At 34.4% G+C, this 26,187-nt stretch overlaps 1 protein-coding gene across 1 annotated transcript in view; it reads right to left on the bottom strand.

The window, feature by feature from the left end:
* The window catches only part of LOC129807120 (uncharacterized), a 443,550-nt gene that overhangs the window by 196,536 nt on the left and 220,827 nt on the right, over positions 1-26,187 (bottom strand). Inside the window, exon 4 of the mRNA XM_055856165.1 lies at positions 20,636-20,894. Coding sequence (XP_055712140.1) covers positions 20,636-20,852 — 217 coding nt within the window. The 5' untranslated portion in view covers positions 20,853-20,894. The remainder of the gene's footprint in view (positions 1-20,635; positions 20,895-26,187) is intronic.

Below are 26,187 nucleotides of genomic sequence, written 5' to 3' on the forward strand. Positions count from 1 at the left end.
TTATATTGATCTGTATGAGGGCCATCAAAGATTATAAATTGATATCTCTTATCGTTTGACCTCTAGCTCAGTAACAAATTTCGTTGAAGAATAAAATATTAAAGAAAAATAAAAAAAAAATTACGAGTAGTCTACTGATTCCTTATCGATTTTAGGACCAATGCATCTGTATCAGAAATTTAGAGACCTTTCAAAAAAAACCCAAATTGAAACAAACCTTTTCAGGTCATTTTATTTCGCTCTTATAGAATCGTGTTTAAGATATGGGAGTAATATTCTGGGGAAATTCCTATAATCAGTGAAGGGATTTTCCATCGTTTCCATCCTAGAGGTTGGAATCGACGCTAAGACCGCGATGGCCGCATGGAAGACGGGTCAAAAAAACAGAGATGAAAATAGTGAAAATAAATAAATAAATCAATCAATCAATCAAAATCGGTTTCAAAAAGGGCCCTCCAGAGTGGTTAAACTTTAAACTTTGGAAATACCCATGTCGAAAATTTTTTCGGTCTTAGGCATGTATAGACAAAATATTCACTTTGATGAATATCTCCAAAACATATACCGAACATATAACGAAAATTAAAAAAAATTGTAGGATCCATTTTCGAAATGAACGAAAAACTTGGTTACAGGCATTAAGGGGAAAACGCTTTAAGATAATAGTTTTTAATCAGGGTCCACTGAAAATTGAAAGGCAATATCTCTTACCGTTTAAGCTCCAGATTGGAATCAAATTCAAAAAAGCAGATAGTTTTCTTTTTATAAAATTATAAAAGTTGTCAAGTTATGACCCTTTTTTTATAAAGATTTAATAACAACTTTTTCTTTCCGAATAGTAAATATATTCTTTTTTTGTGCAATTAAAGAAGACTTCAATACCCTAAATGCTCTAAATTCAGAGTATTCAAAGTTTCGTTTAATTCAAATAATTTTCGGTATTATACAAAAGCCTTCTTTCGACTGAGTCCATCGGTGTCTCAGCGTTTTTTTTTAACTTTCAGTATAAAATATGCATAAAACTTTACACGGGTTATTACTTTCAATGTAACATTACGAACAAATAAACTATTTAGTAAATTTTTCAGTTTAGATATTCGAAATTAAAGACAGAATATTTTTAAAGATTTTTTTCCTTACTTTTAATTTTTGTGCTCTGTATATGAGTAATAAAAAAGTCTACAAGTAGATTAATAGCCATAAAAACCTCCGCTACTCTATATACATTTTCTCTGTTAAAAATACAAAAAAAAACTGTTGCTAGAGAAAATGGGCTTGCAATCCTGAATGAGTTTGGAGTACAACATAATTGAACACAAATATTCGAGAATGGAGCACCATATTATGAACAAATAAGAGCTCGTTCTACATACGTATTCTGCACATTCAAACAAATTTAATTTCAATCCCTTATTACCGAAATGACTCAAACAAATTTATTAAGGTATTTACAAGTAACTTTTTGGTAAGTAATCACATTCCGTTGTTTTTTGCAAATAAAAATGTATGTTGTATTTTGAGAGTGAATTAAACATCATGTTTTGCTCTTATTTTCTTTGCAGCAGTTTTCCCTTTATACAGAAAATGTTTGTTAGCTTTAATAGCTGTTGATCTCTTTTTTTTCTATGTAGAAAAAATCCTAGGTATATTAATGTGTTTTTCTGTCTAGTGAGGCGATCTATGCTTGTTAAATTTTCAGGACAACATAAACAAGCCCTACGCAAATCCCAACAATCACCATATCCTAAAGTTAATCGCCCTATGCTACAAATATTGTTGAAGATTAAACGATTATCACACATTAAACAAGCTATTTTGCATGATTACTATTTCACCCATATAATATTAATTGTATTAAGCCAAGAAAGGGGTAGCTGAAGAAATTGTGTGATTATTGCAATAGGGCGTTGTTTATGGTATTTAGAGGATGTATAAAATACTCTCGCAAATGGTTAATCGAAAATTGTGGATTTAATGTGGAGAATGAGCTTCCTTCCTGAAGAACTCCCATCAAATTACACCCTTTATTGCGTATGGTGAAAATTTCTGGGATGCATAAAATCCTATAGCTTATAGAGTAATAATTCGAAATATGTGACATGTCATTTATGTGGAAAATAATTCCTCCAACCTCTGCTATTCAAAATATGTGTATATTGTGCAAATTCATCTAGACTTTCTGTCAAAATAGTCCCTTTCCATCCAAATGTTTTTTGGCGGAAGAATTCTAAAACAACTTCAATGGAATGAGAGAAAGTGAATCTGCAAAAAATATCTTATGTAGAAGACAAGAAAAGTGCTGATAAACTCGTATTAGCTTGTGAGGAGTGTGATTTTCTTATTTCAATTTCGAATTGTGAGCTTAGCCTAGATAAAGTTAGCGGAGAACGGGTTAATTTCACAGATTTCGTTTTTGAAAATCCAATATTTGGGAATAATCAATCTTGGAATCGTATTGTATGAGATACATGTCGCCATTTGGGTTAGCAACTCTCGCAATTGTCATCCAAATCAGAAATTCTCTTACAATATGGACAACATGTGTATTTTCCTATTAAATTACGAGAATTTCTGATTGGAGTGCCGAATAAGTTACGAAAATTTTTGATCCAAATGACCATATATAGGAGATTCACTTTCAATTCATTCGAAATGCTTAATTTTAAAGTTGTGAAATTGATTCACTAAAAAATCATTGCATAAGTCGAGGAACTATTGTAGGGCGTTCAGCCGAAAAAGCATGATTTCACGCAGTTAAACCTTTTTACAAGACTAATTTGTTAAACGAATATGAGCCATAATCAAATAAATTCAATTCCTTTAGGTTCTCTTTGACTATATCTAAAACTATATAGGGGAAAGCGCGCTACCTTCGGACGATTTATGCTTTGTACAAATGATTTTTTACAATGTGTTATTAATGAATTTGGTCCATTATAATATTATATTTTAATAGCTAGTCCAATGCAACAAATTTTCAAAAAAGAGCTATTAGTGAAATCCATAACGAACATAGAGAAAAATTGAATTGTCCGAAGCTTGAGTCGTCCGAAGGTAGTGCGCTGTCCCTTACATAATTCCTAGATAATAATTTACTATCACAAAAAATGTAATATCGAAAGTAATACATGCGTAACTTTAAAATATTTTGGTGTAAAAATATATCAACATTTTTTATTGTTAATTTTACACCTTTTTAAGTGTAAAATTGACATGAAAAAGAGTAACTTTAACTCCTAATACACCTAAAAACATAATATTTACACCGATTTCGGATGCAATAATGCAGGATAAAATTACATTTCCGCAATGTTATTTTAACTTTTTCGGATTTCTCTCAGTATAGATAGATAGACAAAAAGATTTATGTTCTAAATCCGTAATCTGAGCTGAAAGTACCGCCGACTTACGATTACCGGCCTCCTGAAGAAAGTGCCAGACAGCACAATTTATTTTTCTACTATAGTGGTCTATGTTGGTATCGTAATACCCTAGACACATTTAGGGTAAAGTGGTACAAGTTGGACAATGGTGGACAGGGTTTTTTGTCTTGATAAACTTAGTACTTCATTTTTATTTGTATATTTTTAATGCTTTAGTTTTATAATTTGGTTCCTTGTGCTTAAAAACAAATTTTGTACTGTATTTATCAAAAAAAAGCCATGTCCAACTTGCACCGGCGAATCGTCCAACTTTTAACACTAATTCCAAATTATATCACTTTACCCTACGACTAAAGCCGAGAGACGACTTAGTGGAAAATGATGGAATTGAAGTTTAATCATTATTTTAAATATAATTACGCTGAGCCGTCTCTCGGCTTATCCTCAAGTCTGTCAAAGCCTTAAGACTAATTTAATTCTTAAAAACCTTCTCATTTTGCATTTATTCATTTAAAAAAAATGTATTAAGGTTTTTGTAGCTCGACAACGGTTTTGAAAGGCTTTAATGACTGACACTATTTTCTAGCGATCCCAAATACGACTAATGGTGCTATTCCAATGAAAAATAGAAATCTTTTTTCTATATGCGGGGGGTAGTTTAGGTAAATTAGTTCGCTAGAGAATGTGGACTTGTAGGATGGAGGGTCACCGAAGGCCGGAAGTTAATATCTCTAGTCGAATGGCGGACAGAACGTTGAAAAGTCGACAAGATTTGGATTGTACAAACCCCTCTCTCGTGGAGTTCGAACAGTTAAAAGTTTACGTAAAGGACAGCTAAAAGGATGAACGTTGAGATTGAGATATCCAATACGAGAAAAAATATAAAATTTATTAAAGATTAAGAAAGTGTCTTTAAAAAAAAACGAAAATAAAGATATTTAATTTTGATAGTGGCTCGTAGTATTTCAAATAATAACACTGCCTATAACGTATAATTCATCTGATGATCTGATAATAATTTACTTGAATAACATTTATTCGGTTCATTTTGTCTTCATTTCGCCTTTTCTGCTGTTTCCTAAACCTGTGAAGCAGTTTTTATAACTGAAAACTGAATTTGAAAAATGATTTGTAAAACACATATCACTGTGATCTTTTGAGAATTCGAAAAAAATTTAATTAGTTCAAAAAAAAAAAAGATTTTAAAGCTCTTTTTTGTTTCAGGAATCATAATTTATACAAAATTAAATACGAGTATTAACAGTTTTTAATAAGGACAAATACCAAATGAGTAGAAAAGAAAATATTGTTAAGCTAAATCAGAGAGATCGAGGCTTAAGTTCACGAGCACCTGAGGAACGACCCTCAGACTCCACTGCACTGCCTGGGCACTCGTCACAAACTGAGTGACTGGCCGAGCAATGAGCGAATATCTCGCCTCGAGGTGCACGCTATGCTCGTGTGGGACATACCGTTATGGTATAAACTCTATGGGTAAGCCACAGCAGAGGGATTTTACGCTTATCGTGGCTTTTCGTCTAACAATCGGCCATTCCTGATGAATCACCGTCCTCGGTGTTAGGAGAACGCAAGGGCAAGAAATTAGGCCGCTAGACATGTTTCCACTGGCAGACATTGCGCAATGCAATGAGACAACCAGTGCGTCCACCTCTATATTATACCCGGAGGGTATCGAGGAGGAACCATCTATACCAATCTTTCGCATGATAGTACGTGAGAGAAACGAACTAAATTCTCGTGACGCTCACCAAATCACTGTGATTGGCATAGACCGTGAATTCTAACCAGAATCCACCATCGAGCTTCTTTAGGTGACTTGCTCGACACTTGCGCAATTTTGTTGGACGTCCTCTGGAACATGTAGCCTAGACTTCCTTCGGATCCGATGTTTCTGTTCGGGTCGGTGGCCACCATACGATGCCTGACTACGCTCTAACTGCCACCGCTCTACCATCCGTACGATGTTATGTCATCTAGATGGGAGTAACGAGCGGTCAGTCAGCATCTGAAACGAAAACTCGAAACCGATCCTTAGATCCGCCCAACTGCGATTTTACTGCAATCTAATTTAACTTTAAGGCCGAGACCTTCAAGTAAGCATATTATCACCTCATAGTCTCATGTTACTCATGTTTAATCAGGAATTCGTTTTTGCCTTAATAAAACACCTAGACATTCTGACCTTGTCTAGTTTAACCTCTTGGGCATATAGTTTCTTAATTCGTCTGCATTTAGCAAATTTCTAATTTTCAAAAATTTCAAATAGCCTTGAAACAGCCTTCTCTTCTCCGCAAAGACGGGTAACGCTTGCGTAAACAATTCATTGACCTTTCTTAAGGAAATCAGCTAGACTACTACTTTCTTCACTAAGATTCGCCTTAACCATTCATTCAAATGAATTACCAACTGAAGAAAGCAGCTGTTGTTCCCATCAATGAATTTCAAAATTAGAGAAGATTAGACAGAGGATTCGTATTCTAAAAATACTACCACAGATAACTCATTCATACTTTGGTTTCTTGACTACTACAACTTTTTAGCTTGTCATAGAGCCAAACCGAAACATAAAGTACTTCATATCTGTGTCCGATCATTTCTTCACTCCAAAGAGAACAATTAATGAGGAATAGCCAGAGTTAACTGAAAAGCAACTATTCACTGGTACTTAACCAGAACTTCCATTATTCTATAGGTCAGCGAAAAGGAATTACTTTGAAACTTCACTTCTCTTTGAACTACAACCATGTTCTTTTCCTGTATCAAAACCCTTCTCGCTATTGTTTTGTATTTCGATGAATTTAATCATCAACTCTAAGCCATCTTAATACTCACAAATGGACTTCATAATCTGGATAAGAACTGGAAGATAACCACAGATAACCATAACCGATTTTAGTTCACCAACTTCTGTGACTGTTTGCCTTGCCACAAAGATGAATCAAAACTAAAATATCTCAGATCATCTGTACCAGGGGACAGCTTTCACGTCAGCAGACAGTCAGTTAGACTGAAGAACACACATAAATAACTTCTCTCTATTTTAGTTTTCAGACTCCTGCCATTATTTTCTTTAATCCAGTGCCATATTCAAACTAAAATATCTTAAGTTATCCATATAGGCAACATTTCCACTGAGGTCTCGAAAATGGAACAGTGTCAAGGTTACAATTAAACTGGAACTTGGTGGTATTCTGAAATACACAACCCCACGACCATTCGTTGTCCATCTTATTCCTCGGAGAACAATAGAGAAAACAACCAACATGAATTCATTTTTACTGCAATAGGGCTTTAAAGTAGACCTCTTACGTCTACAAACATTTTCAAATCAGTTTTTCGACTTGTAACAGGAACCAGTTTTCGACATTCAATTTGTCACAGGATTACCATCTGCCTATAACTAGAACTGCAAGTACGACATTCCGGGTCAACACTGAAATGTATGTCAAATTGTACTATTGCAATCACTGTCTGACTAATGCCTCTGAAGAATATCCTAGATTATTCTGCATTTTCTGGAATTACACACTCGACAACAAAACTCTCTTCCAATCGTTCGAGTATATCGATCAGGAAAGTCTAACAGCTACCAACATATTCAAAATACATTAAACTAATTCTTATAGCAATAACTGGACCTTTTCTGGACAATCAAACCTTAAATCTCAAAATCGTGGAACTTCTTCTGGAACTCTGGATATTTACTTTTAGAATATGCTGTAACCCGATCTATCTTCTATTCTGATTCTGATCGTTTAAGAACTGCATGGTTTCAGACCAGAGAATGATCTGCACTCAATTGATGAGATCGATTTCACAGGGAACACTTTCAACACAATTCTCATTCCAACCAATTTTTAAGGAACTATTCTTAATTCTCCTTATCCCTATCTGCGTATCTATGATTACCGTTTAATATTTGCTTCGCTAACTATGGGTCATGATTCTGGAGCAAACCAGCTCAGATCTTACAGAAGCTTCAATCTGAAACACAGATGTGAATTTCTAGACCACAAGTCTAAATAACGGCAAATTATGTCATCAAGTCTAGCAAAAGATCACTAGCTCACTCGTAACTCGAACACTTTGGTACTTCTCAGATTTCTTTGAGCTTATAATACTCGCAACTGGGTAAACGGCAACACAACAATTTCTCGAACTTGGACAGATTAACAGAACTTCATTTTTCTATAACCACTTGATGTCTATGCATTACCTTGTAATTCTACCCTACCAACCATTGGCCCAAATGTCCGTCTTTTCAGGACGATAAGTGTCAACAATTGATAACAGGGATTCGAATTGTCGTAACAGAACATCAAGTTGCCATCTGCATGATTGAAATCGAATATATGGCCTCTTGAAAAACAGAGCAGTTCTGAGAATCTACGACTATTACTGCATCAGGGCAATCCCCACACATGGATCAATTGCAGGAAAATTTCTCAAAGTAGTGAAAATCATATTCACCAACTTGGTGGTCTTCCTTAAGTTTCAACCCCAAAGGACTAATCTATAATTGGAGTGAAATACGGCTTTCAACATCAAAGTCTTTGAAACACCAACCCCTAACTTTATTGAGACTGAATCTCATTTCCTTGGAAAAGTTTCAAACTCAAATACCGGTTTTGACTTTGGACCCCATAGGACATTCAGCTGCAACAACTATTTGTAACATAGTTCATATCATCTGAAATCTGCGACATTAAAATCGGAACCTGGAAGTATAACTTAGTCTATTCATCGGGAAGCCGACTCACATCATTCTAATAAATTAGAGGAGCCATTATAACTCTGCATGTTCTAGATTTCAACTTGAGGTTTCTGGGTTTCATATTGTGGACAATGGCAACCATTTTCTATATTTCTGTGGAAGCAAAACATTGCTTTCGAAGACCCATCATTGCCACGAATTATCTGTCTGGCCAGCAGACAAACCCATGCACTAATTAAGCAACACATTCAAAGGTTTAGGTGATAGAAAAGGAGACAGATTTACCAGCACAACTCGTCTTTCTCATTAAAGATTTGGTAGAAAATTCGGTGGATTCCAAAATTAACTCATTTAAGGAACCAAGGGATTTTTCAGGAATTTAGCGTGAGAAATTTCACTAAATACTGAGTTAAATCAGTTTTAACGCTCAACTCAAAAATTTCCAAACTGCCAAATTTCCAGACTGCCCAAAATAAGCTTCAATGTCTCTACTTTACGTCTTCTGGAATATGAAAGACAACATGCGTAAAATCAAGTCTGTGAACGGGCCATCTTCAAAAGTTCGACCTTAAAAGCACCTTATCCAGGAACTTGATCTTAGGAAAAGCAATAGACCCAAGACAATCCAAACTATTATCCATAATAATGGATTTATTTTCAATCTTCAAGGATTTCAAATAAAATACAGAAATATCATAAAATATTTCCCATGCAATAATTGTTCGACTAGTAGACAAAGAACAAATTCTGGAACAAAGCTGAAAACTTATACAATTTTCTCTGATTCAAATTCTTTCAGTTAAATTCATTAGGCGGCCAGTTGAATTAAATTATTATCATTAAGATCTCCGCCCAAAATTATAATTTAACCAAAGTTTATCTGAAATCAATATATTTTCTTTCTGATGTACTTATGCTTAATATCAACAAGAAGCATAACAAATTAAAAATTCTCTCTAAATTGAATTCAATAATTTTTTTCTGAATACTTTTTCTGCGTATTGTTTAAGATAAATTTTCTGAGTGTTGTCTTTTATATTTTCCGCGTAAACAACACTCCTGATTTCTAATAAATTTAATTTATAATCGCGAGATTTATTTTTAATTCTCAGAATATTTTCGGAGGCCGTGAAATGCTGAAGCTCGCAAATTAATTATTAAAAATTCTGCCTTTTTTCTCGCAGCATTTGCGGCACAATTTTCTCTGAGTGTATTCTTTTTTTGTTTTTGAGCCTCACTCAGCATTTCACTCAATAAAATAAATGAAAATATCTTTGTGTGCACTCACCAGCAGCAACTTGTTTTGCACACGCTGTAGCTGGAACATTCTGGAAAGAGAACAGTAAAACGCCTCTCTCTCACTCTCATTCACACTCACATGGCCGGCCATTCACACAAATGCATTCAGTTTTTATGGGGTTAAAATAATGGAGAAAATGTCAACTTTTCAGGAAAAATATCACCAGTAATTTTCTCCAAATATTATTTTACCTATTTTCACCGACTACGGATGCCGATGGTCGATGATTACGCCGATTTTCCTGGAAGAAAATCCGCCGCAGAGAAGCTCTATTTCTCTCCTTCAGCTGCGACGCTCTGCTCTCCGCCGTCTTTTCACGGCTTTTCCGGCACTATTTTCACTTGGGATGCTCTGGGGCTTCTTTGGGGCACATTGGAGCCCCTCTTAGAGCCCTTTTGTGCACTTTCCCAACACTTTTTCGCCGTACTTTGGGCAGAAATTCCCCTGAAAACTGGCCTTTGTGTGCTTCTTTTCCAAGAATTGGAGAATGTTCCAGAACATTCTCTCGCACACGCCGGCGTTTCAAGCTTATTTTACCCAATTTTCCGGCTTTTCACTCACTTTTCACTATCACGTGACTCACTACACTCACGCGGGCTAGGTTGCGATCCCATTCTTCTGATTTGTTAAGCTAAATCAGAGAGATCGAGGCTTAAGTTCACGAGCACCTGAGGAACGACCCTCAGACTCCACTGCACTGCCTGGGCACTCGTCACAAACTGAGTGACTGGCCGAGCAATGAGCGAATATCTCGCCTCGAGGTGCACGCTATGCTCGTGTGGGACATACCGTTATGGTATAAACTCTATGGGTAAGCCACAGCAGAGGGATTTTACGCTTATCGTGGCTTTTCGTCTAACAATATCAAATTATTGCAAAAATATTTTAAATATTCTAATTTGGTCAGTAAGATATAAATATTTTGCTAGTAAAAAATCTAAATATTCCAAAAAATAAAAATCTAAATTATTTATTTAACATTGAAAATTATTGTAGGTAAAACTTGCACAATTTTCTACTTTGAAACTTCCGAACCAAGTATTGCGTAACTTTGATTTTTTTACTGACCAAATTTAATTTTACTGGTCATTTTTAGAGTACGTTAAATCAATGATAAAATGTTTCTTTAAGTCCCCCGAATTGGTCTTAAAAGCTTTTCTTCTCCAATGTCTAAATCCAATCTAAGCTCTATCGAAAATGGTTGACAGAGTCACAGCATTGCAGTAGCTGTGATTTTAAAAGAATAACAAATAATATGGGAAAAGAGAAAAAGAAATAGGAATTTCAATGGGCTTATGCAGATTATGTTTCTAAATGCTTAACAATTTTTCAGAAAAGTTTCCCTCTGGAAACTCCACCAAACAATTCCATCGGCCAAAACCGTCCATCAGACGTAGAGAAGGCATCTACAACATCTCAATTTGGTGTTTGCCAAGAAAGTCAGAGCAAGAATCTCCCCTCATTGAATTTCTATTTTGTGATTTGTTCTCGTAAGGCAAGTGCTCACGGGGTGGAAGAACACAAGAGGGCAGTATGGGGACAGGACAGGGAGAGTATTCCAACAATTTTTCCTTTAAAAAAAAAAGAAAAGCAAACTACACTGTGCCCCAGAGCTCTGTAAGGCACCAAAGAAGGGGATGGTAAAACTTTCTCTTCTTACCATTCATTTTACATTTTATTTCCCATTTTTCGCCTGGTTTACCAGAAAGTTATGAATATTCCCTGTATCATTTGTCAATTGTCAGTGAAAATACGGAAATGATAAATTATTCTGGAGCAGCGAATTGCGTAGGAAATCTCCCATATAATGTACAACAATTTTTTATGTATAAGATATAAGTTTGGACATATACAACTACTTTTTTAGCCTGGCAGCAACTCATTATAATTCTTATACATACATGTATTTATCCATTGCACATTATTTGCGTGATAAATGCAAATGCATCTGCATTATTATTTACATCATTATTAAACCACTTAACCAAACACAGAGTATAAAAAAATTTCGGGTATTAATTCATAGTTAATATCGATTTTTGAGACAAAATATGGCTTTTAATAATGTGGAAATTATATTAAAAAAATACCCACTCCACAGAAATCAAAATTTATTTGCGACTTTTAAATATTCAGGACATTCACCGGAAAAATGAATAATAAGTTAATGAATAATTCGCATATAAACAAATTTCCATCTTGAACTTTGTGAGGAAATTTTGGTTGTGGTCACTGGAAGGATGCTAACGGTAAAGGGCTTGAACCTTACCAATCCACGACAATAAATAAGATTAAATTAAACTTTAGAATAAATTGGGCATATAATTAATACTAATTGCAGAGTTAGATATATCTGATGACTTTTCCTCCTACACTGATAAATTAATTCTAAATTATTAGCACATTCAGTTAAAATTTTGATAAGCGAACACTAACCTAAGAATTTCAATTTCAAATCCCTTTTAAAACTGTATTATTTCTCAGTCTTTCCTAGCATCATGAGGTATCCGAAGAAATATTTTAATAGAATCTTTATAATTTTTTTATTAAAAGATTTAACAGAATTGAAAAATTGACGAAAATTAGATAGCATCATTTCCAAAAGGCGGACAAAATTTAAAAATGTTTTGTTGCATTCTTTTTTTGGTCTTGCTTTCTTCTAGTTACACAGAAAAAAAATATTTTGTAAAAATGTTCGTAAATGTTTATGAATTCTTATGGGGGAGTTACGAAATGCTCGTGAATTGTATAACCCACAAACAAGTTCGTAAAAGTTTGTACTTTTTTTCACAAACATTGTTCGTAATATGATCACATGACGAGAATTTTTTGTACATTTACAAACATTTGTTCGTAAATGTTTGTTTTCCTGTCGAACATTTTACGAACATTTATGAACAAATGACAAAAAAATTTGTCATTTGTTCGTAAATGTTTGTTTTCCTGTCGAACATTTTACGAACATTTACGAACAAACGTTTATAAAAGTATAAAAAATGTTCGTCAAATGATCATTTTACGAACAATGTTTGTGGAAAAAGTACAAACTTTTACGAACTAGTTTGTGGATTATACGATTCACGAGCATTTCGTAACACCCCCATAGGAATTCACAAACATTTACAAACATTTTTACAACATATTTTTTCTGTGTAAGCTCTCCTTTATTTCCGATCATTCTTGAGGAATTTCAAATACCAGAAACTTCCTGAACGTCCCTCAAAGCAACAGTTCTATAATTTCTTTCTCTTGTGTTCTCTATGTTTCTCTTATCTTAGAATCTTTTTCTTTATCGTCGATACGAATTTATCCCACAAAAATACAAAATTTTATTACGTGAAGTCTCCCCTTTAACTCCTTGAACTTAAAGAAAGAGAAGTTAATCGACTTTTCTTCTACTCGTCACTACCCTAGAGCTTAAAAAGTAAGAGATATCAACTCCCGGTCTTCATGACCCCCAATAAAAAACTAAACTTTACCCCTTTCATCCCTTCCAAAAACATGTTTTCTTGGTATATTTCGAAAACTTCTCCTACGATTTCTTTTATTTTTGAATATGTATGTATGTATGTATGTATGTATTTTTATTACCAACATGTGCCTTTACATTAGCCAAAATATGTTTTGGAGGTGGTCCAGGAGAACATTGCGTTTAAACATGTATGACCTAAAAAATCGCCATCTTTAACAATCTAACAGATAAGACCGTCTCAAGACGGTCTTCACAAAAATCACATTTACTGCGATTACAAAGTTTTTATTTATTTAAAAGTGATATAGTGTCCTTGGTAATAGTCTTAATAATTAAATATTTTGAAAATTTGAGCTCATTTTGACTCTTCGTTTAGTTGCTATCCCCAGTTTTGTGTGACAGGTCAGAGAAAAAGGACCAAAAAATATTTGTTCAAAAAAACTCATTTCCAATTTCCATAAAAATACCAACTTACAGTTATCTGACTAAAATATGTTTATTTCTTACTGATAGATATGTCATTCTACTTTGTATATTGTATAAAAAATTGAAAAAAGTAAAAACGTGAATTTTAGAATTTTAGAAGCAAAAAGAGCTTCAAAAGAATTTTATATTTTCTCACCTAGCGTCTAAACTAAAAAGACATAATGAAGAATGAATGGTTTCTTCTACTTTATTGGATCATAATCATCCTAGGAAACAAAGTTTTTTTATAACTTTTTTCGCATATTAAAGAAAACACTGTTAGAGGGTTAATTTTCGAAAATCAAAGTTTAACTGGTCTTGAAATCTGTAATGAATCGGTTAAATATATAAAAATGATTTACCTTTCTCATGTTTACATTTTTGTTTGTCCGTATGCTCGTAATTCATGCCTTTCTTTACCAATTTTTGATTTTGAAATATTTTTGTGATTCATGAATCAATTTGATCTTTAGTAGAGCAATAAGCACAAAAATTATTTAAATTGGATAGAGGACTGGCGTGATACGTATAGATAAATAGGGTATTCTCCTATAATCTAAAATAAATTTATAAAACCTTGTAGCCACTGATAAAGGTTCGTATTTCGGACCGAAAGCTCTGGGCATGATTGAAGAAGTTTTAAGTGTAATTCTTATATAATCACACCTATTTCTCTGTGAAGTGACTTAAAATCCATTGGTCATTATCGGAGAGTTCCCTATCTATGTGGTGAATTACATATCAAAGTTTTTAATCTTGAAGATTTACTTAAATATATTCCAGAAATCAATTTTGAAATTTATAAAGACATCATCGAAAGTTCGAATTTTTCACTGGCTTTAAAGTTTAAGATCTTATATCGTACAATGCGAATCAGCATTTGAAATTGATGAAATTCCTATTCTAGTTTATGGGCCAGCTTAGGCCCTTCACAAGTCTAGATTATATGACAATGGATAAGGTATTACGTCTAATGAATAGGTTTGAAGTCCACTTTGAAATTAGATCCCAAACTATCCTTTAAGTTTTTAGATATTATTAAATTAGTCACTTTGGTAAAGATATTATGTTTTTTTTGCATTCCGTTCCTTTATCCACTTATTAATTAGAGATTTTAAAATGAATCCACTGGATAGATTTTGTTTTTAATTGCTGTATTGATTTTGAAAGTTAACTGAAGAACCAACAAATCAGTTAAAATGATCTCGAAAGTTATTTAAACTCTCTGGAAGACTTTTCTACAAAACTAATTACACTTCGGTATAGGAAATTCAATAGTACAGTTGAGAAAGAGAAAGTCTCAAGAGTTGTGCTGGATATCAAAAGAATGGGTAGGTGTTGTGTATGTTGCTTGAGTAGAGAAGTGACTGGGGATTCGTATTTTGATTAATTAATAATAGCATCCATATAATTTGAAATAAGGTTGACTTTAGAAGTGGGAATCAGGGAGCTTTCACCCCCTTCAATAGATAGACGATGGTAACATAAAATGTAATGTCTGAAATAGGAGAAGTTTGCAATTGAATGTGAAGCAGTTTTCCAAAGGGTTGTTGTACAATTAATGATGGGAAGGTGCCAATTAAAAATGAGCAAACAAATTTTGAATTGGGAAGTTCAGCATTTGATAAAGAGTTCAATTTGGTGGGGCGTGATGTTTACGAGCAAATTAATTTCTGCATTCATCGACAGGGTTGACTTAAATTTAATTAAAAATCATTTAGTGTTTTATCTATTTTGTATATGAGATAATGTCGAATGCTGCGGAAAGTGTGGTAAAGATTGCCATTGTGGCTTTGGTATGTTATAAAAGCAAACAGTACCACAAAGAACCATAAAATGAAGTAACACTATATACACTGACTGCAATATCCACAAGGCTTAAAATCACATAACAATAAATTTCAATTTAGAAACTCGCCTCGCGGATCTATAGACACATATACCAGAGACCCCAGTGCTAACCCACCAGGCCGCCAACCACCATCCAACCACCCAAGCGACCAGTAACAGGAAAGTTTAATTGCTCTTCTACACAATTCCATATCACACTTGGCCACCCATACCCCAATGATTACAATTAAGTGTTCGTCTGCATGCCAACGCGCCACCACCACCCCCTCGATATAAGACATTAAAGAGAGTTGCAACAATAAAGTAAATGGCGCTCTATATACTTTATTGCGTACTACATACATAGGTGGTGCGATGGATGCTCCATATAGCGTACATCTACAGGGATCATATGTAGGACCAGCAGTTGCCCATCAAAAGAGCACCCACTATTTCTTCCACCGACACTAACTTTCAATTTAGGGATGATTTGGCAAGAGCGTAGATTCAAGATTTATGTAGCGGAATAACATTGTCTGGACAGTATAAGTGGTGTCCTGTATTGTGGTCATCCAGAGGGGTGAAACTTTAACTACTGAATGTAAGTGATTCAGACTGTTATACAATCATCAGTTTATATAATAGAAATGCTCACTATAAAATATTCCAAATTTTAAGAGCTCAAATTAAAAACACTCTTAGAATAATTTAGTCTCAACAACCTCATACACAGTTATGGAAACTATAAAATATAGTAAGCATAGACCCATCCATATATTTAGGTAGGGTAACTAAATGAAATAGTTGACTAATATTAGTTACAGTGTCTTTTCCATTTAGTTATCATAACTAAATTAGATTAGTTACGGATACTATAACATATTAGTTCTAGTAACTAAATAAATGGAGTTAATACCCATCTTATTGGATGTAATAACTATATCATATTAGTTGTGGTTACTATATAGCATTTATTGTGATGCCTATATCTTATTAGTTATGAATATTAATTCATGATAGTTGGTTTTTCTAGAATTATTAAAATTATTTTATGCTACACATATACATGATCCATTTTCTTATACAAATTCATGTATAAGAGCATAAGTATCCAACGGAAGTTTGCAGGTAAAATGATGCACAATATTACTCTGTGATGGACTCTAAGCCAAATTTTTCCCAAATCCATGATACAATCACAAGCGATAAATGGATTTTAGAAAATATCCACCTGTGATTCTCACTGATTACACAAGAAAAATTTGACAAAGTATAAAATCCCCTTAAGATAGTGGGACTTGAAAGAAGCGACATCTTTTCACATGCACTTCTTCCGTAAGACTGAAGCAGGGTGGCTGCTTGAAACTCGAAAAAGCTTCAACACATAAGTAAAAAACCACTCATTACTATTGAAAAAATTGTGAGAACTTTATGAAAATATAGGCCCATTTATTTGCATTAGTTGTGAGAACTAAATGGAATTAGTGATCAATATTAGTTAAGATATCGATTTCATGTAATTAACACAAGCAAATATAAATGTATGAAACCAATACGAAATAATTGCTGCAACTTGTCCTCGTAAATAGTGCCTTATGTTCTCACTACTAATAAAATTATTAAGAGAAAAATGTTTAAAGATTATGAGAACTATTTTAAATAGATTTGATAATAATCACCCGATCAACAAATTTTCATTAGTAATGATGTCTAAACTTTTCTAAGAGTGAAGAAAATACAATTTTGGCTTTGTCATTATACTTCAGTCGGGATTACAGGGGGAACTGGGGCAGCAGTAAACACGGGGTAATTGTAAACGCTGTTTTTTTTTATTTTCCTTCTTTAATTTCTTATTTCACAATGTTGTTGTTCACAACAAGTGATTTACGAGTTGGCATATACGGTATACTAACCCCGGGTTTCTGTTTTTTTTCTGGTAAATTCGATCATGCAGAGTCGCCGGCAGACTTAACCACAAAACATAATTTTGGAATAATAAAAATGTTATCTTTTATTTTGGACTTTACTACAAAAAAACTGAAGCACCCTAATTCCTTACCGGACTCCTGAAACACGAATACTTCCCTTGAGCGAAGCACTTATGACACATATTGGTGGTGGTTCTCTGTGCGAGCTCCTTGCATACACAATGTGCACTGGCGAAGCTCTCGTGACGTATAGTAACTACACCACTCATGTCGCTATCCGTTACCTCGACCCACTCAGCCCCTAACAGGAGGGAACCATTATGGTTCGAATATAACGGACATTGCCACAGTGAGGTTATAGTGAACGATCCTACTTTACTGTGTTGGCGGGAAAAATGACTACATAACTTTTTCTTTGTCGAAAAATTTCGACATCGAACTTCATAAAATTAGTTTTAGGATCATTGCATAACTACACCTTGTAAACCTATTATTTCCAATGAATTGTATACGTTGTAGAAATCCTGGCAGTTATAAACGTTACTATTCAAACATCAAATCCGTCCCTGGGCACTGGTAAAAATAAAAGGGTCAAATTGACCCTTTTCAAAAGGATGGATCGTATTTGACCCTTTGAAAGGTTCACTTTTGTATCACTTGAAATTTAGTATGCACATTTATCACGAATAATCATGTTTTATTGTAAACTTATTACTGATATCATATTTCTCTCATCTGAGCGAACACCAAAGATCACTTTTTCATTGTTTTTTTATTCGTTTATTCCGGAATTAAATAGATGTCAAAACCGTGACCCTTTCGAAGGGTTCCTGGTGACCCTTTCAAAGAGTCAAATATGATCCATCCTTTGGAAAAGGGTCAATTTGACCCTTTTATTTTTACCAGTGGGCCGATTCTAAGCCGTTGCGATGTCATTGTCTTCAGGGTCTTTGTCACTGTACCTATAAGTTGGAGAGCCGAGACAGTCAGTCCGGTCTAGAACGTTAGAGAAGAAGGGAGCCTATTTTTTTATCAATCCTTCCAACCTAAGAATCCGACCGGTAGTTTACAACCTGTTCCATTTTAGTATTTCTTTCCCTAGCAGAAGTCGTATAAGTTATGATGTTTCACATGAAATCTTTCATTTTTATCCTTAGTGATCAAATTCAGCCAATTAGAATGAGAATATCAACGCTGAGACGGCGATGGCCGCATGGCAAGGGAGACAAAAAGACAAAATTAGATGAAAGTAAACTGAACTGAACTGAATAGGACACAAAATGGAATCATTTGAAGTTTAATCTAAATTGGGATATTGAGATTTTCTCACTGCTTTACATAGACAAAAAATATATAACACGAAGTATTTTGAATTGATCGAATAATCTTACCTTTGAGAAATAAAAACGTGCAAATGATAAAAGAACAACAAAAATTCAAATTCTAAATTACGATTTTAAATTCCGGATTAAAATGAGCAAAGAGAAGAAGTTAATACTACTTTCAAGACATCTCCTCTATTTCCTCCTCTTACAACGTATCGGAGACCCATACCTGAGGAAGGAGACAACCCATCTCCGAAACGTTTTAAGAGGAGGAAATAGAGGAGATTTCTTGAAGGTCTTTACCGTGTTTTGACTTCAATATTCATTGATAGACTGAAAGATCCATTAATACTACCATTCTCTTTCTATAAGTTCCACCATTTTTTTTATATCCACACTCAAAGTGTTTGAGTATGAGCTTTAAGTTATTAAAGTTTCATAATTGGTGGAATTTATTTGAAGGCGTGGCCTATTTTGTATTTTGGATTGTAAATACCATCATAGCTTTGTAAATCTGTGAGCTAAGACCAAGACCGTTTTAGTCTAAATGATTTTATTTAGTAGAATTTTTGTATCCTTATATATTGAAAAATTATTTAAAAAAAAATACTTATTCTGGTTAGATATAACTTCTAAAAGGGGCGTGGCCTGAAGTTATATTTCATAAAACTCTTTCGAACATGTTCTTACATGATTGGCACAGCCTGACCGTTCCACCGTTCTGATTTGGAGGTTGGTCACCATCGCTAAGACGGAGGTGGACGCTGAAAACTACGTTTGATTTCATTAAAACGAAACTGTACCTCGAAAGCATTGTTGATGAGTAAATTTATTTATATATCTATCTACATATGTAGATAGTTCTAAAAGTGGGATTAAAAATATAATATCATTCTGTATTTATAGGGGAAAGAACCTTCCCTTCGAACGTTCATGTCTTCGAACAATGTGACTTTTCTTTAATTTTTCCTAAGAGACTTACACATAATTATCACGTAATTAACAATAATAATTGATGATGAACTATCTAATTTTTAATAGAAATGTGTAAGTTTCCTAGGAAAAATAAAAGAAAATTCATATTATTCGAAGGCATGAACGTACAAAGGGAGAGTAGTTTCCTTTCTAATGAAAAAATAATCTTTCAAGAAAATTGTTTCAAAAAGTAGTTCATCCTTATGATGTGCACTCAACTCTTAAAAGAATGCTCTTAAAATTGCAAGGAAGTGTTTGGAAAGTCATGTTAGAGGATCACTTATTAAAGACTCTATGGCTGTATAAAATGCTTCCTGGGAAAATTGGTGTTGTAAAGTCATTGAAGAATAATTAAGCTGCAAATTTCAATATTTCATTAATTAAACTTTTATAGTTAATTTTGCATAAAAATCGCTACATTAAGCACTGACGCTGAGGAATTTTCTTAAATCTTCCAGCAAGACTTGGGGTGTGTACACTTTTTGCTGGGGTGTATATACCAGTTGGGGTGACTTTACTTGGAAGAACATTCCTCTTGTCTCGCGTGGTGAAAGTTGCGAAAGATGCCGTTTTTTTGTGCCCTAAGAGAGAATCAACCATTATCAAAACCTCTTGCTGGTACATTATTTGGTACATTGTGGTGATGGGTTGGCATTGTGGGGTGGTAATGTACTTTTGGGAGCATCTTCGCATTATTCTGCAGTTCCACACATCACGTAAATAAGAGTCTAGACTCTAGTCTCCAAGACTTTGGGATGGAGGAGAGACTGGAAACCACTTTAGAAGTTACCCCCTTAACAATGTTCTCGCTACACAAATCTAACCCCAATACGCGATTAATCATGCCATCTGACACATTTACTTCCTCCCTACAAAACCCCCTATTAAAATGCTTTCGAGATACACCAAAATCTGGGTTAAACTTGGAATGTCTCGCTGGGAATTCTGCGAGGATAGACCCACGTCTTCGCTCAGCTATCATACCACGAATAATTTATAAATTACATGCGCCCATTGAGAAAAGGTCGATATGACATGTAATACAATATTTTAGGATGTTCTATCCAATTTTGAGATTTCTCCCATCTAATTTTGGCCAACCACAATCTTAATGTCGCGTGTCAATTAAGGTTGGATATTTTGGGGGCAATGGCAAATGAGGTGATTTTAGGGGAGAGTGAGCTAATTACAGCTAGTGCGTAAAGTTAGAACCATTACTCACTTCGCAATTGCTGAGTTTGTGCTATGAGTGTGGCTAGAAAGTTGCTGTCAACTGTAGGACCAATGGAGTTTCTTGCAATCCGATCATCCTCATCGCTGCTACTGTAGCCACCACTTCGTTCATGAGACCACTCCACTGACCGTTGACGTCTCATTTGGCTACTGCCAAATGCGAGTCCACGGTTCCGACCAATCGTCCCCGAATGACTATTGGACATCTTGTTACACCCGGCTTTCGTTTATCACGCAAATTCATTCATCTGGAAAGAAAAAAAAAGGTACAATGTTAAGCACACATTCCAATTACGGTCAATTATTTACGTGTTAAAACCTAATTCAACAATTGTTGACCTAGTCAAGTAGAAATCAAATTATTTATTTTTTTATAACCTCAGAAAACACCTTCTTAGGAATGTGGCGAAAGTCGTTTGATAATTATTTCAGTCAATATCATGAGAAAAATGTATTTTTTTTAGGTATTTCAAGTCTGAAATGATACGATGTTAAAAATAGGGTAGAGAAAAAATCGTATAACAATGTAGGGGAATGTAGGCATGGTTCGCACAGAGTGAACCTTAAAACGATGCGAATTTTCTTTTTGTTTGCAAAGAGCTGACTTATCATTTATCATCTTGTTTCATGTCCTTAATAATTCTCTATCTTCTAGGAAATGACGAACTAACTCTTTGCAAACAAAGAGAAAATTTGCATTGTTTGAAGGTTCATTCTGTGCGAACCATACCAACATTCCCCTAGCTCCACATTTCAAAGTAGCCTCACCATCCACTAAATTCCTCAATTTAAGATTTTATAGGGTAAATTAAGCTAATTCAAAACCTGCTCCAAATGGAAATTTTTCGCTACTCTAAATGGAAACATCATTGATATCAAGATTAATACAGTACTAAAGTACTATATTTATATATTTTCTATACCACAGTTTCATTATTTAGTTAATTTTGCCCCAAATAAAGCGAAAATCCATTCACATTCACAAATTTTAATTTGTTAATTTCTCAGAAAAATTAAAACTGTACCTTTTCACCATGGAACTTTTCATCGATCGACCATGTTTTCTAATGAAAAACACAATGAGGTAATTGTTGTTTATTCGTTTTAACATTTATGTCATATTTATGGCTAATTTTAGTTAAATTAAGTGCTAATCTTTTTTGTTAACGGTACGTGAAGTTTTCAAATGAAATAATTACCTATTTCGTGAACAAAAAGGGTTTTTCTGAAATGTCTGCAAATGCTTAAATTAGGAAACACAGAAGAAATGATTTTTTTTTGGAGGGATTTTCTTATTGTTTGAGATTGGAAACTAGAAATGACCAGGAATGAGAACAAATCCTGCACTCAACAAGGGTTTGGAAGCCTTTCGTCACGGCTTTACTTACGCTCTTTGTCTCCAATTAGAAACTTTTCCTTGTCTCCATTTAGATTAATATGTTTCCAATAGAAGCATTTTACACTCGCGTATTTTTCTTGTATTTAAGAAGTTTTCAAATTATACCTAAAAAATTTTCACTAAACAGTAACATTCTAAAAGAGTCAAGGAGAAAATTTATATAATTCTCTTCAGAAAAAAAAATGAACTTAATGTGTTAAACATTCAGTCAGAGTTAAAGCGTTTGGAAGTGGGTTTAAATTAGGACATTTACCCTACACGGAATTGGAATAGTTTGATTGTTTGCACCATTGAAGTTACATTGCAGTTGTTTATTAACTTTCCTTTGATTAAGATTATCCTTATTAACAAATCAATTATTTACTTACAAAACTTAAAATTTCAGTAACTTTCCAACCTCTTTTGAAGGGGACCTATGACTTTGCAGAGGTGACACCATTTCTCTCACATCAGAAATTCTATAACAACAGATTTGTATGCGATATCGGGGAATATAAAGCGTATTATGTGAACTCGGTCTAATCCCGCAGGAAATTCAAAAGAAACCATATAGTACAAAATGTGCGGAATTTTTCTTTTTCAAATGCAGAAAAAGTGTCCCTGGACTATTTTCTACAAAAGGTGTCATTTGAATGGAATTCACGTTTTTCACGTTTGAGATAAGATTATGCAAAGTGATACAATTCCAATAGGCGAATATTTATTTGTTACAAAATACTCAATAACTTCTGGCAAATCTTGTATCTTTGTGTTTTTAGGGGAGAAAGTTATTTGAAAATATCATGTTGAATCAATCAATGTTGGACGATTTTGTTTAGGGGTTAAAAGTTTAACGATTTTGTAGTCTTGTGTAAGAAGAGCTTGATAGATGCTATAAGTGTAAAGATTTGTTTGTGAGATTAGCTAAAATTTAACAAAAAATATTTCACGCTTTCGCATTCAACTCTATAAAATTTGAATAGCATCAGTAGAGTGAAGCTTTATGGAAGCCTTTTCGTTTATATCGCATCTTACACACGATGAATCTTCAACTTTATTAAATATCCACTTGAGCAAAGTACCCAGAAGTAAATGACAAAGTGGCAAAAACCGAGTTGCTGAATTAAACTCATGAATGCGACATACTCTTTGCTTAATTGTGTTACAAAAGGTGTGGTAATCTTGAAGGGTGAAAGGTACCTCAAGAGCTTACATGCAGCTTTTCCCTCGTTGAACCTTCTGCACAGACGAGAACAAATTTTTTGCCACTTCTTCTGTTCTCTCGTCAGATAAGTGTCACAGTCATTGGATTGGATTTAGGTGCCCTATGACTTGGCAAAAAAGGATTTTTTTTCTTAATATTTATATATCTACTTTCAGGATTACACGATCTTGAAGAATATCTGTTGACGTTAAAACACTTTTTGAAGTAAAATTTTCATAACTGATTAAATTTGTTGAACAAGAATGCACTCAATGGTCCCTAAAGAAAATATAACTCAATTTTGAATGCATTCGATGAATTCCGATTTTGTGAGAGAAGCAAATCAATAAAGATTTTAAGATTTTATTTGAAGAATTCTCAAGGAGGGAGCCTGCATTAGATAGCTAATAAAAGCTGTTATTCGCAGTTGTTTTTCTGCTCAAACTCCACAGAGAGAGCAGTAATAGCTTCGTTCAGTAATAACCTTTCGAAGAGATAAATCCACTCCAAAGCCAAGCCAAACCTATTCGAAAATCTACAGGAAGCCTAAAGTGTAAGTTTCACTTCAAAAGTTTCGAATTTCGGAATACTGGAAACTTTAATAGTCAACAACAGTGTATATTAAATAAATGTCATTTTGATGAACTTGCTCGCTTTTGTATAACTCGTCGGTTTAAGCTTTCGAACTTCCAACGGGTTTTTATGTAAGTTCTCTCTGATATACCTTCGAATGGGTACAGAAAAAACCTTAATCGGGAAGAGCTCTCGCTCTCAAATCGGACACGGACACACTTATATTCCTAATTCCTAAGCAGTCGCACTTTGGTAGAATTTAGGAAATCTGAAGGCCTCTACACACTAGGAGCAATTTCTTTAAAAAATTGCCCTTTTAAAGAAAATTTCCCCTTATTTAGGCAAAAACATCAGATTTTTTTTAAAAAAAGGCAATTTTTGACGAAAATTGCTTCTAGTGTGTAGACAATATAAAGTTTCGGGTTTTTTGACGTTGTGCTGTTTGTCCGTCCGTTCATCTGTTTTACCGGCTAGAAGCCAAACGATTAGAGATAGAGGCTTGGAACCTTTAGGGATCTCCAATAGGACGACCCTGGGATCATTATAATACCCCTAATTTTTCCCTAAACTCTTCTCTTCCCAGCCCCTTCCCATACAGAACTATGCTTTTTTAGGATTATTCGGAAACTCGTTAGGATGTACTTTAGAGATTATTCAAATATACTGTTAAATCATTCTTAATAACAGGGCTTCTAGGTTAAAGGTTAAAGATTTCCCATCCAAGTGGTGTCATATTTGGATTCGTTGGAAAGGTCTTGGAATTTCGGATTAAGCTGAACCGATTCCAATCATGAACCGGTTCGTTATCGATTCTAAACCGATAGCTAATTTTTATCCACAATTTAATTTTATTACTCCTAAGTTGTATTTGGGCAATATTTTAATTGATTTATAAATCGCTAAGGCATAGCATCTAAGTCACGGGTTCGAGCACTACGCAAAGCCTGGGATGCTTTGCCACCCATTTTTTGTTTGAAATACGTTACTTCTTCGCGATTTTGTGCAATGTTCTAGATGCTCTAAGATTTAGATTTGTCTATAGGTCGCCATAAACCTTTATCGGTTCCACTGCATCCAGGCCACTTATTTGGGCCCATTATGCACCCCCCATTACTCCATTTCTATCTTAACTCCCAAGGCGGTCCTCCAGCTCCATATCTCGGCTTCTGTATGCCTGAGGTACATACACAGTGCCGTTTCTATATTGCGGCGGACCAGCCTTGGTTGGATCAGTTGCAGTGAATGTGTATTTGAATCGACAGATCTCTTTACTCGTTTCTATACCAGCCTTTCTTGTTTAGGCGGTTCATTATTGTCAATGCATTAGGCATTATTTTTCATCCATTCACTGGACTAAATCGATACGGATGCTGAAAAATCTGCAGCTGCCGAGTTGCGAACCCGAGACCTCACAGTCATTGAGACATTACTCTACCAACTGATTCATTGAGGCTCTTCCTAGCTGCTCTAAATATCACTATCCCAAGCTTAACCTAAGTATCACTATCAATTTGTAAGAAAATTAATGCAAAACGAATTATTTAAAGCTTTGCAAAAGGTAATTGATATCACTAAATATAAACATATTAGAAGTTTTTTTTTTTTAAACTCCATTAATTCATAGCATCTCTAAGAAAGTTCTTATATGGTTGTTACTTCTGGAAAATATGACACTTCTAGTACCATCCAAAATATAGGACAATAATCACCTTGATTTTAGTTTGCAGAAGAGGAAAGAATTTTATAAATTCAGAAAGTGATTTCTACAAAACTTCTAAGTAGGATATTCTCTAAGAAGTTTGTGAGATATTTGACAATATGCCTTGTAGAGGAGGAAGATTCTTTTTTGCTGCTGACTAGCTTGTTCACTGTGAAAAGTTTCACTAAATATATTTAAAAAGTTATACTGAGGCTTCCCCGCGTGACTCGGGGGAGATTTTTTTTCTTATTGCAGTCTGGAGAAGGAGAAAAGTCTATGAGTGATGTTCATGGGAAAGTCTTCTTGCTGTTAGCTCAAAGGACCACTTCCGTGACAACACAATAATTCGTCCGGGAGAGGGTGAATAATGGGTTAAAAGTTAAATGAATAAGACTGTTCCCGGGAGGATTTGGCCACCAAGTGCATGAATCCACAAGTAGTGGGTGCGATTACGTGATAAAATGAAGGAAAGTATTGTGGTTTGGATTATTAGTTCTTGGTCTTTATGGAGTGGCTCAAACAAAATTGGGGTGAAAGTATCTGGACAACAGATGACTCCTTTTTGCGTGCGAAGGATAATCCCTAATGAAATTGTTCTTGTCCCCTTCACCACATTATGGTTCACATGATTGCCCTATCTGAAAATTGAAATATTTCCTGGAAGATTCCTTTAAGAACTTTAACGAT

Source organism: Phlebotomus papatasi, chromosome 3 (genome assembly GCF_024763615.1).
Source record: "Phlebotomus papatasi isolate M1 chromosome 3, Ppap_2.1, whole genome shotgun sequence".
Taxonomy (NCBI): Eukaryota; Metazoa; Arthropoda; class Insecta; order Diptera; family Psychodidae; genus Phlebotomus; species Phlebotomus papatasi.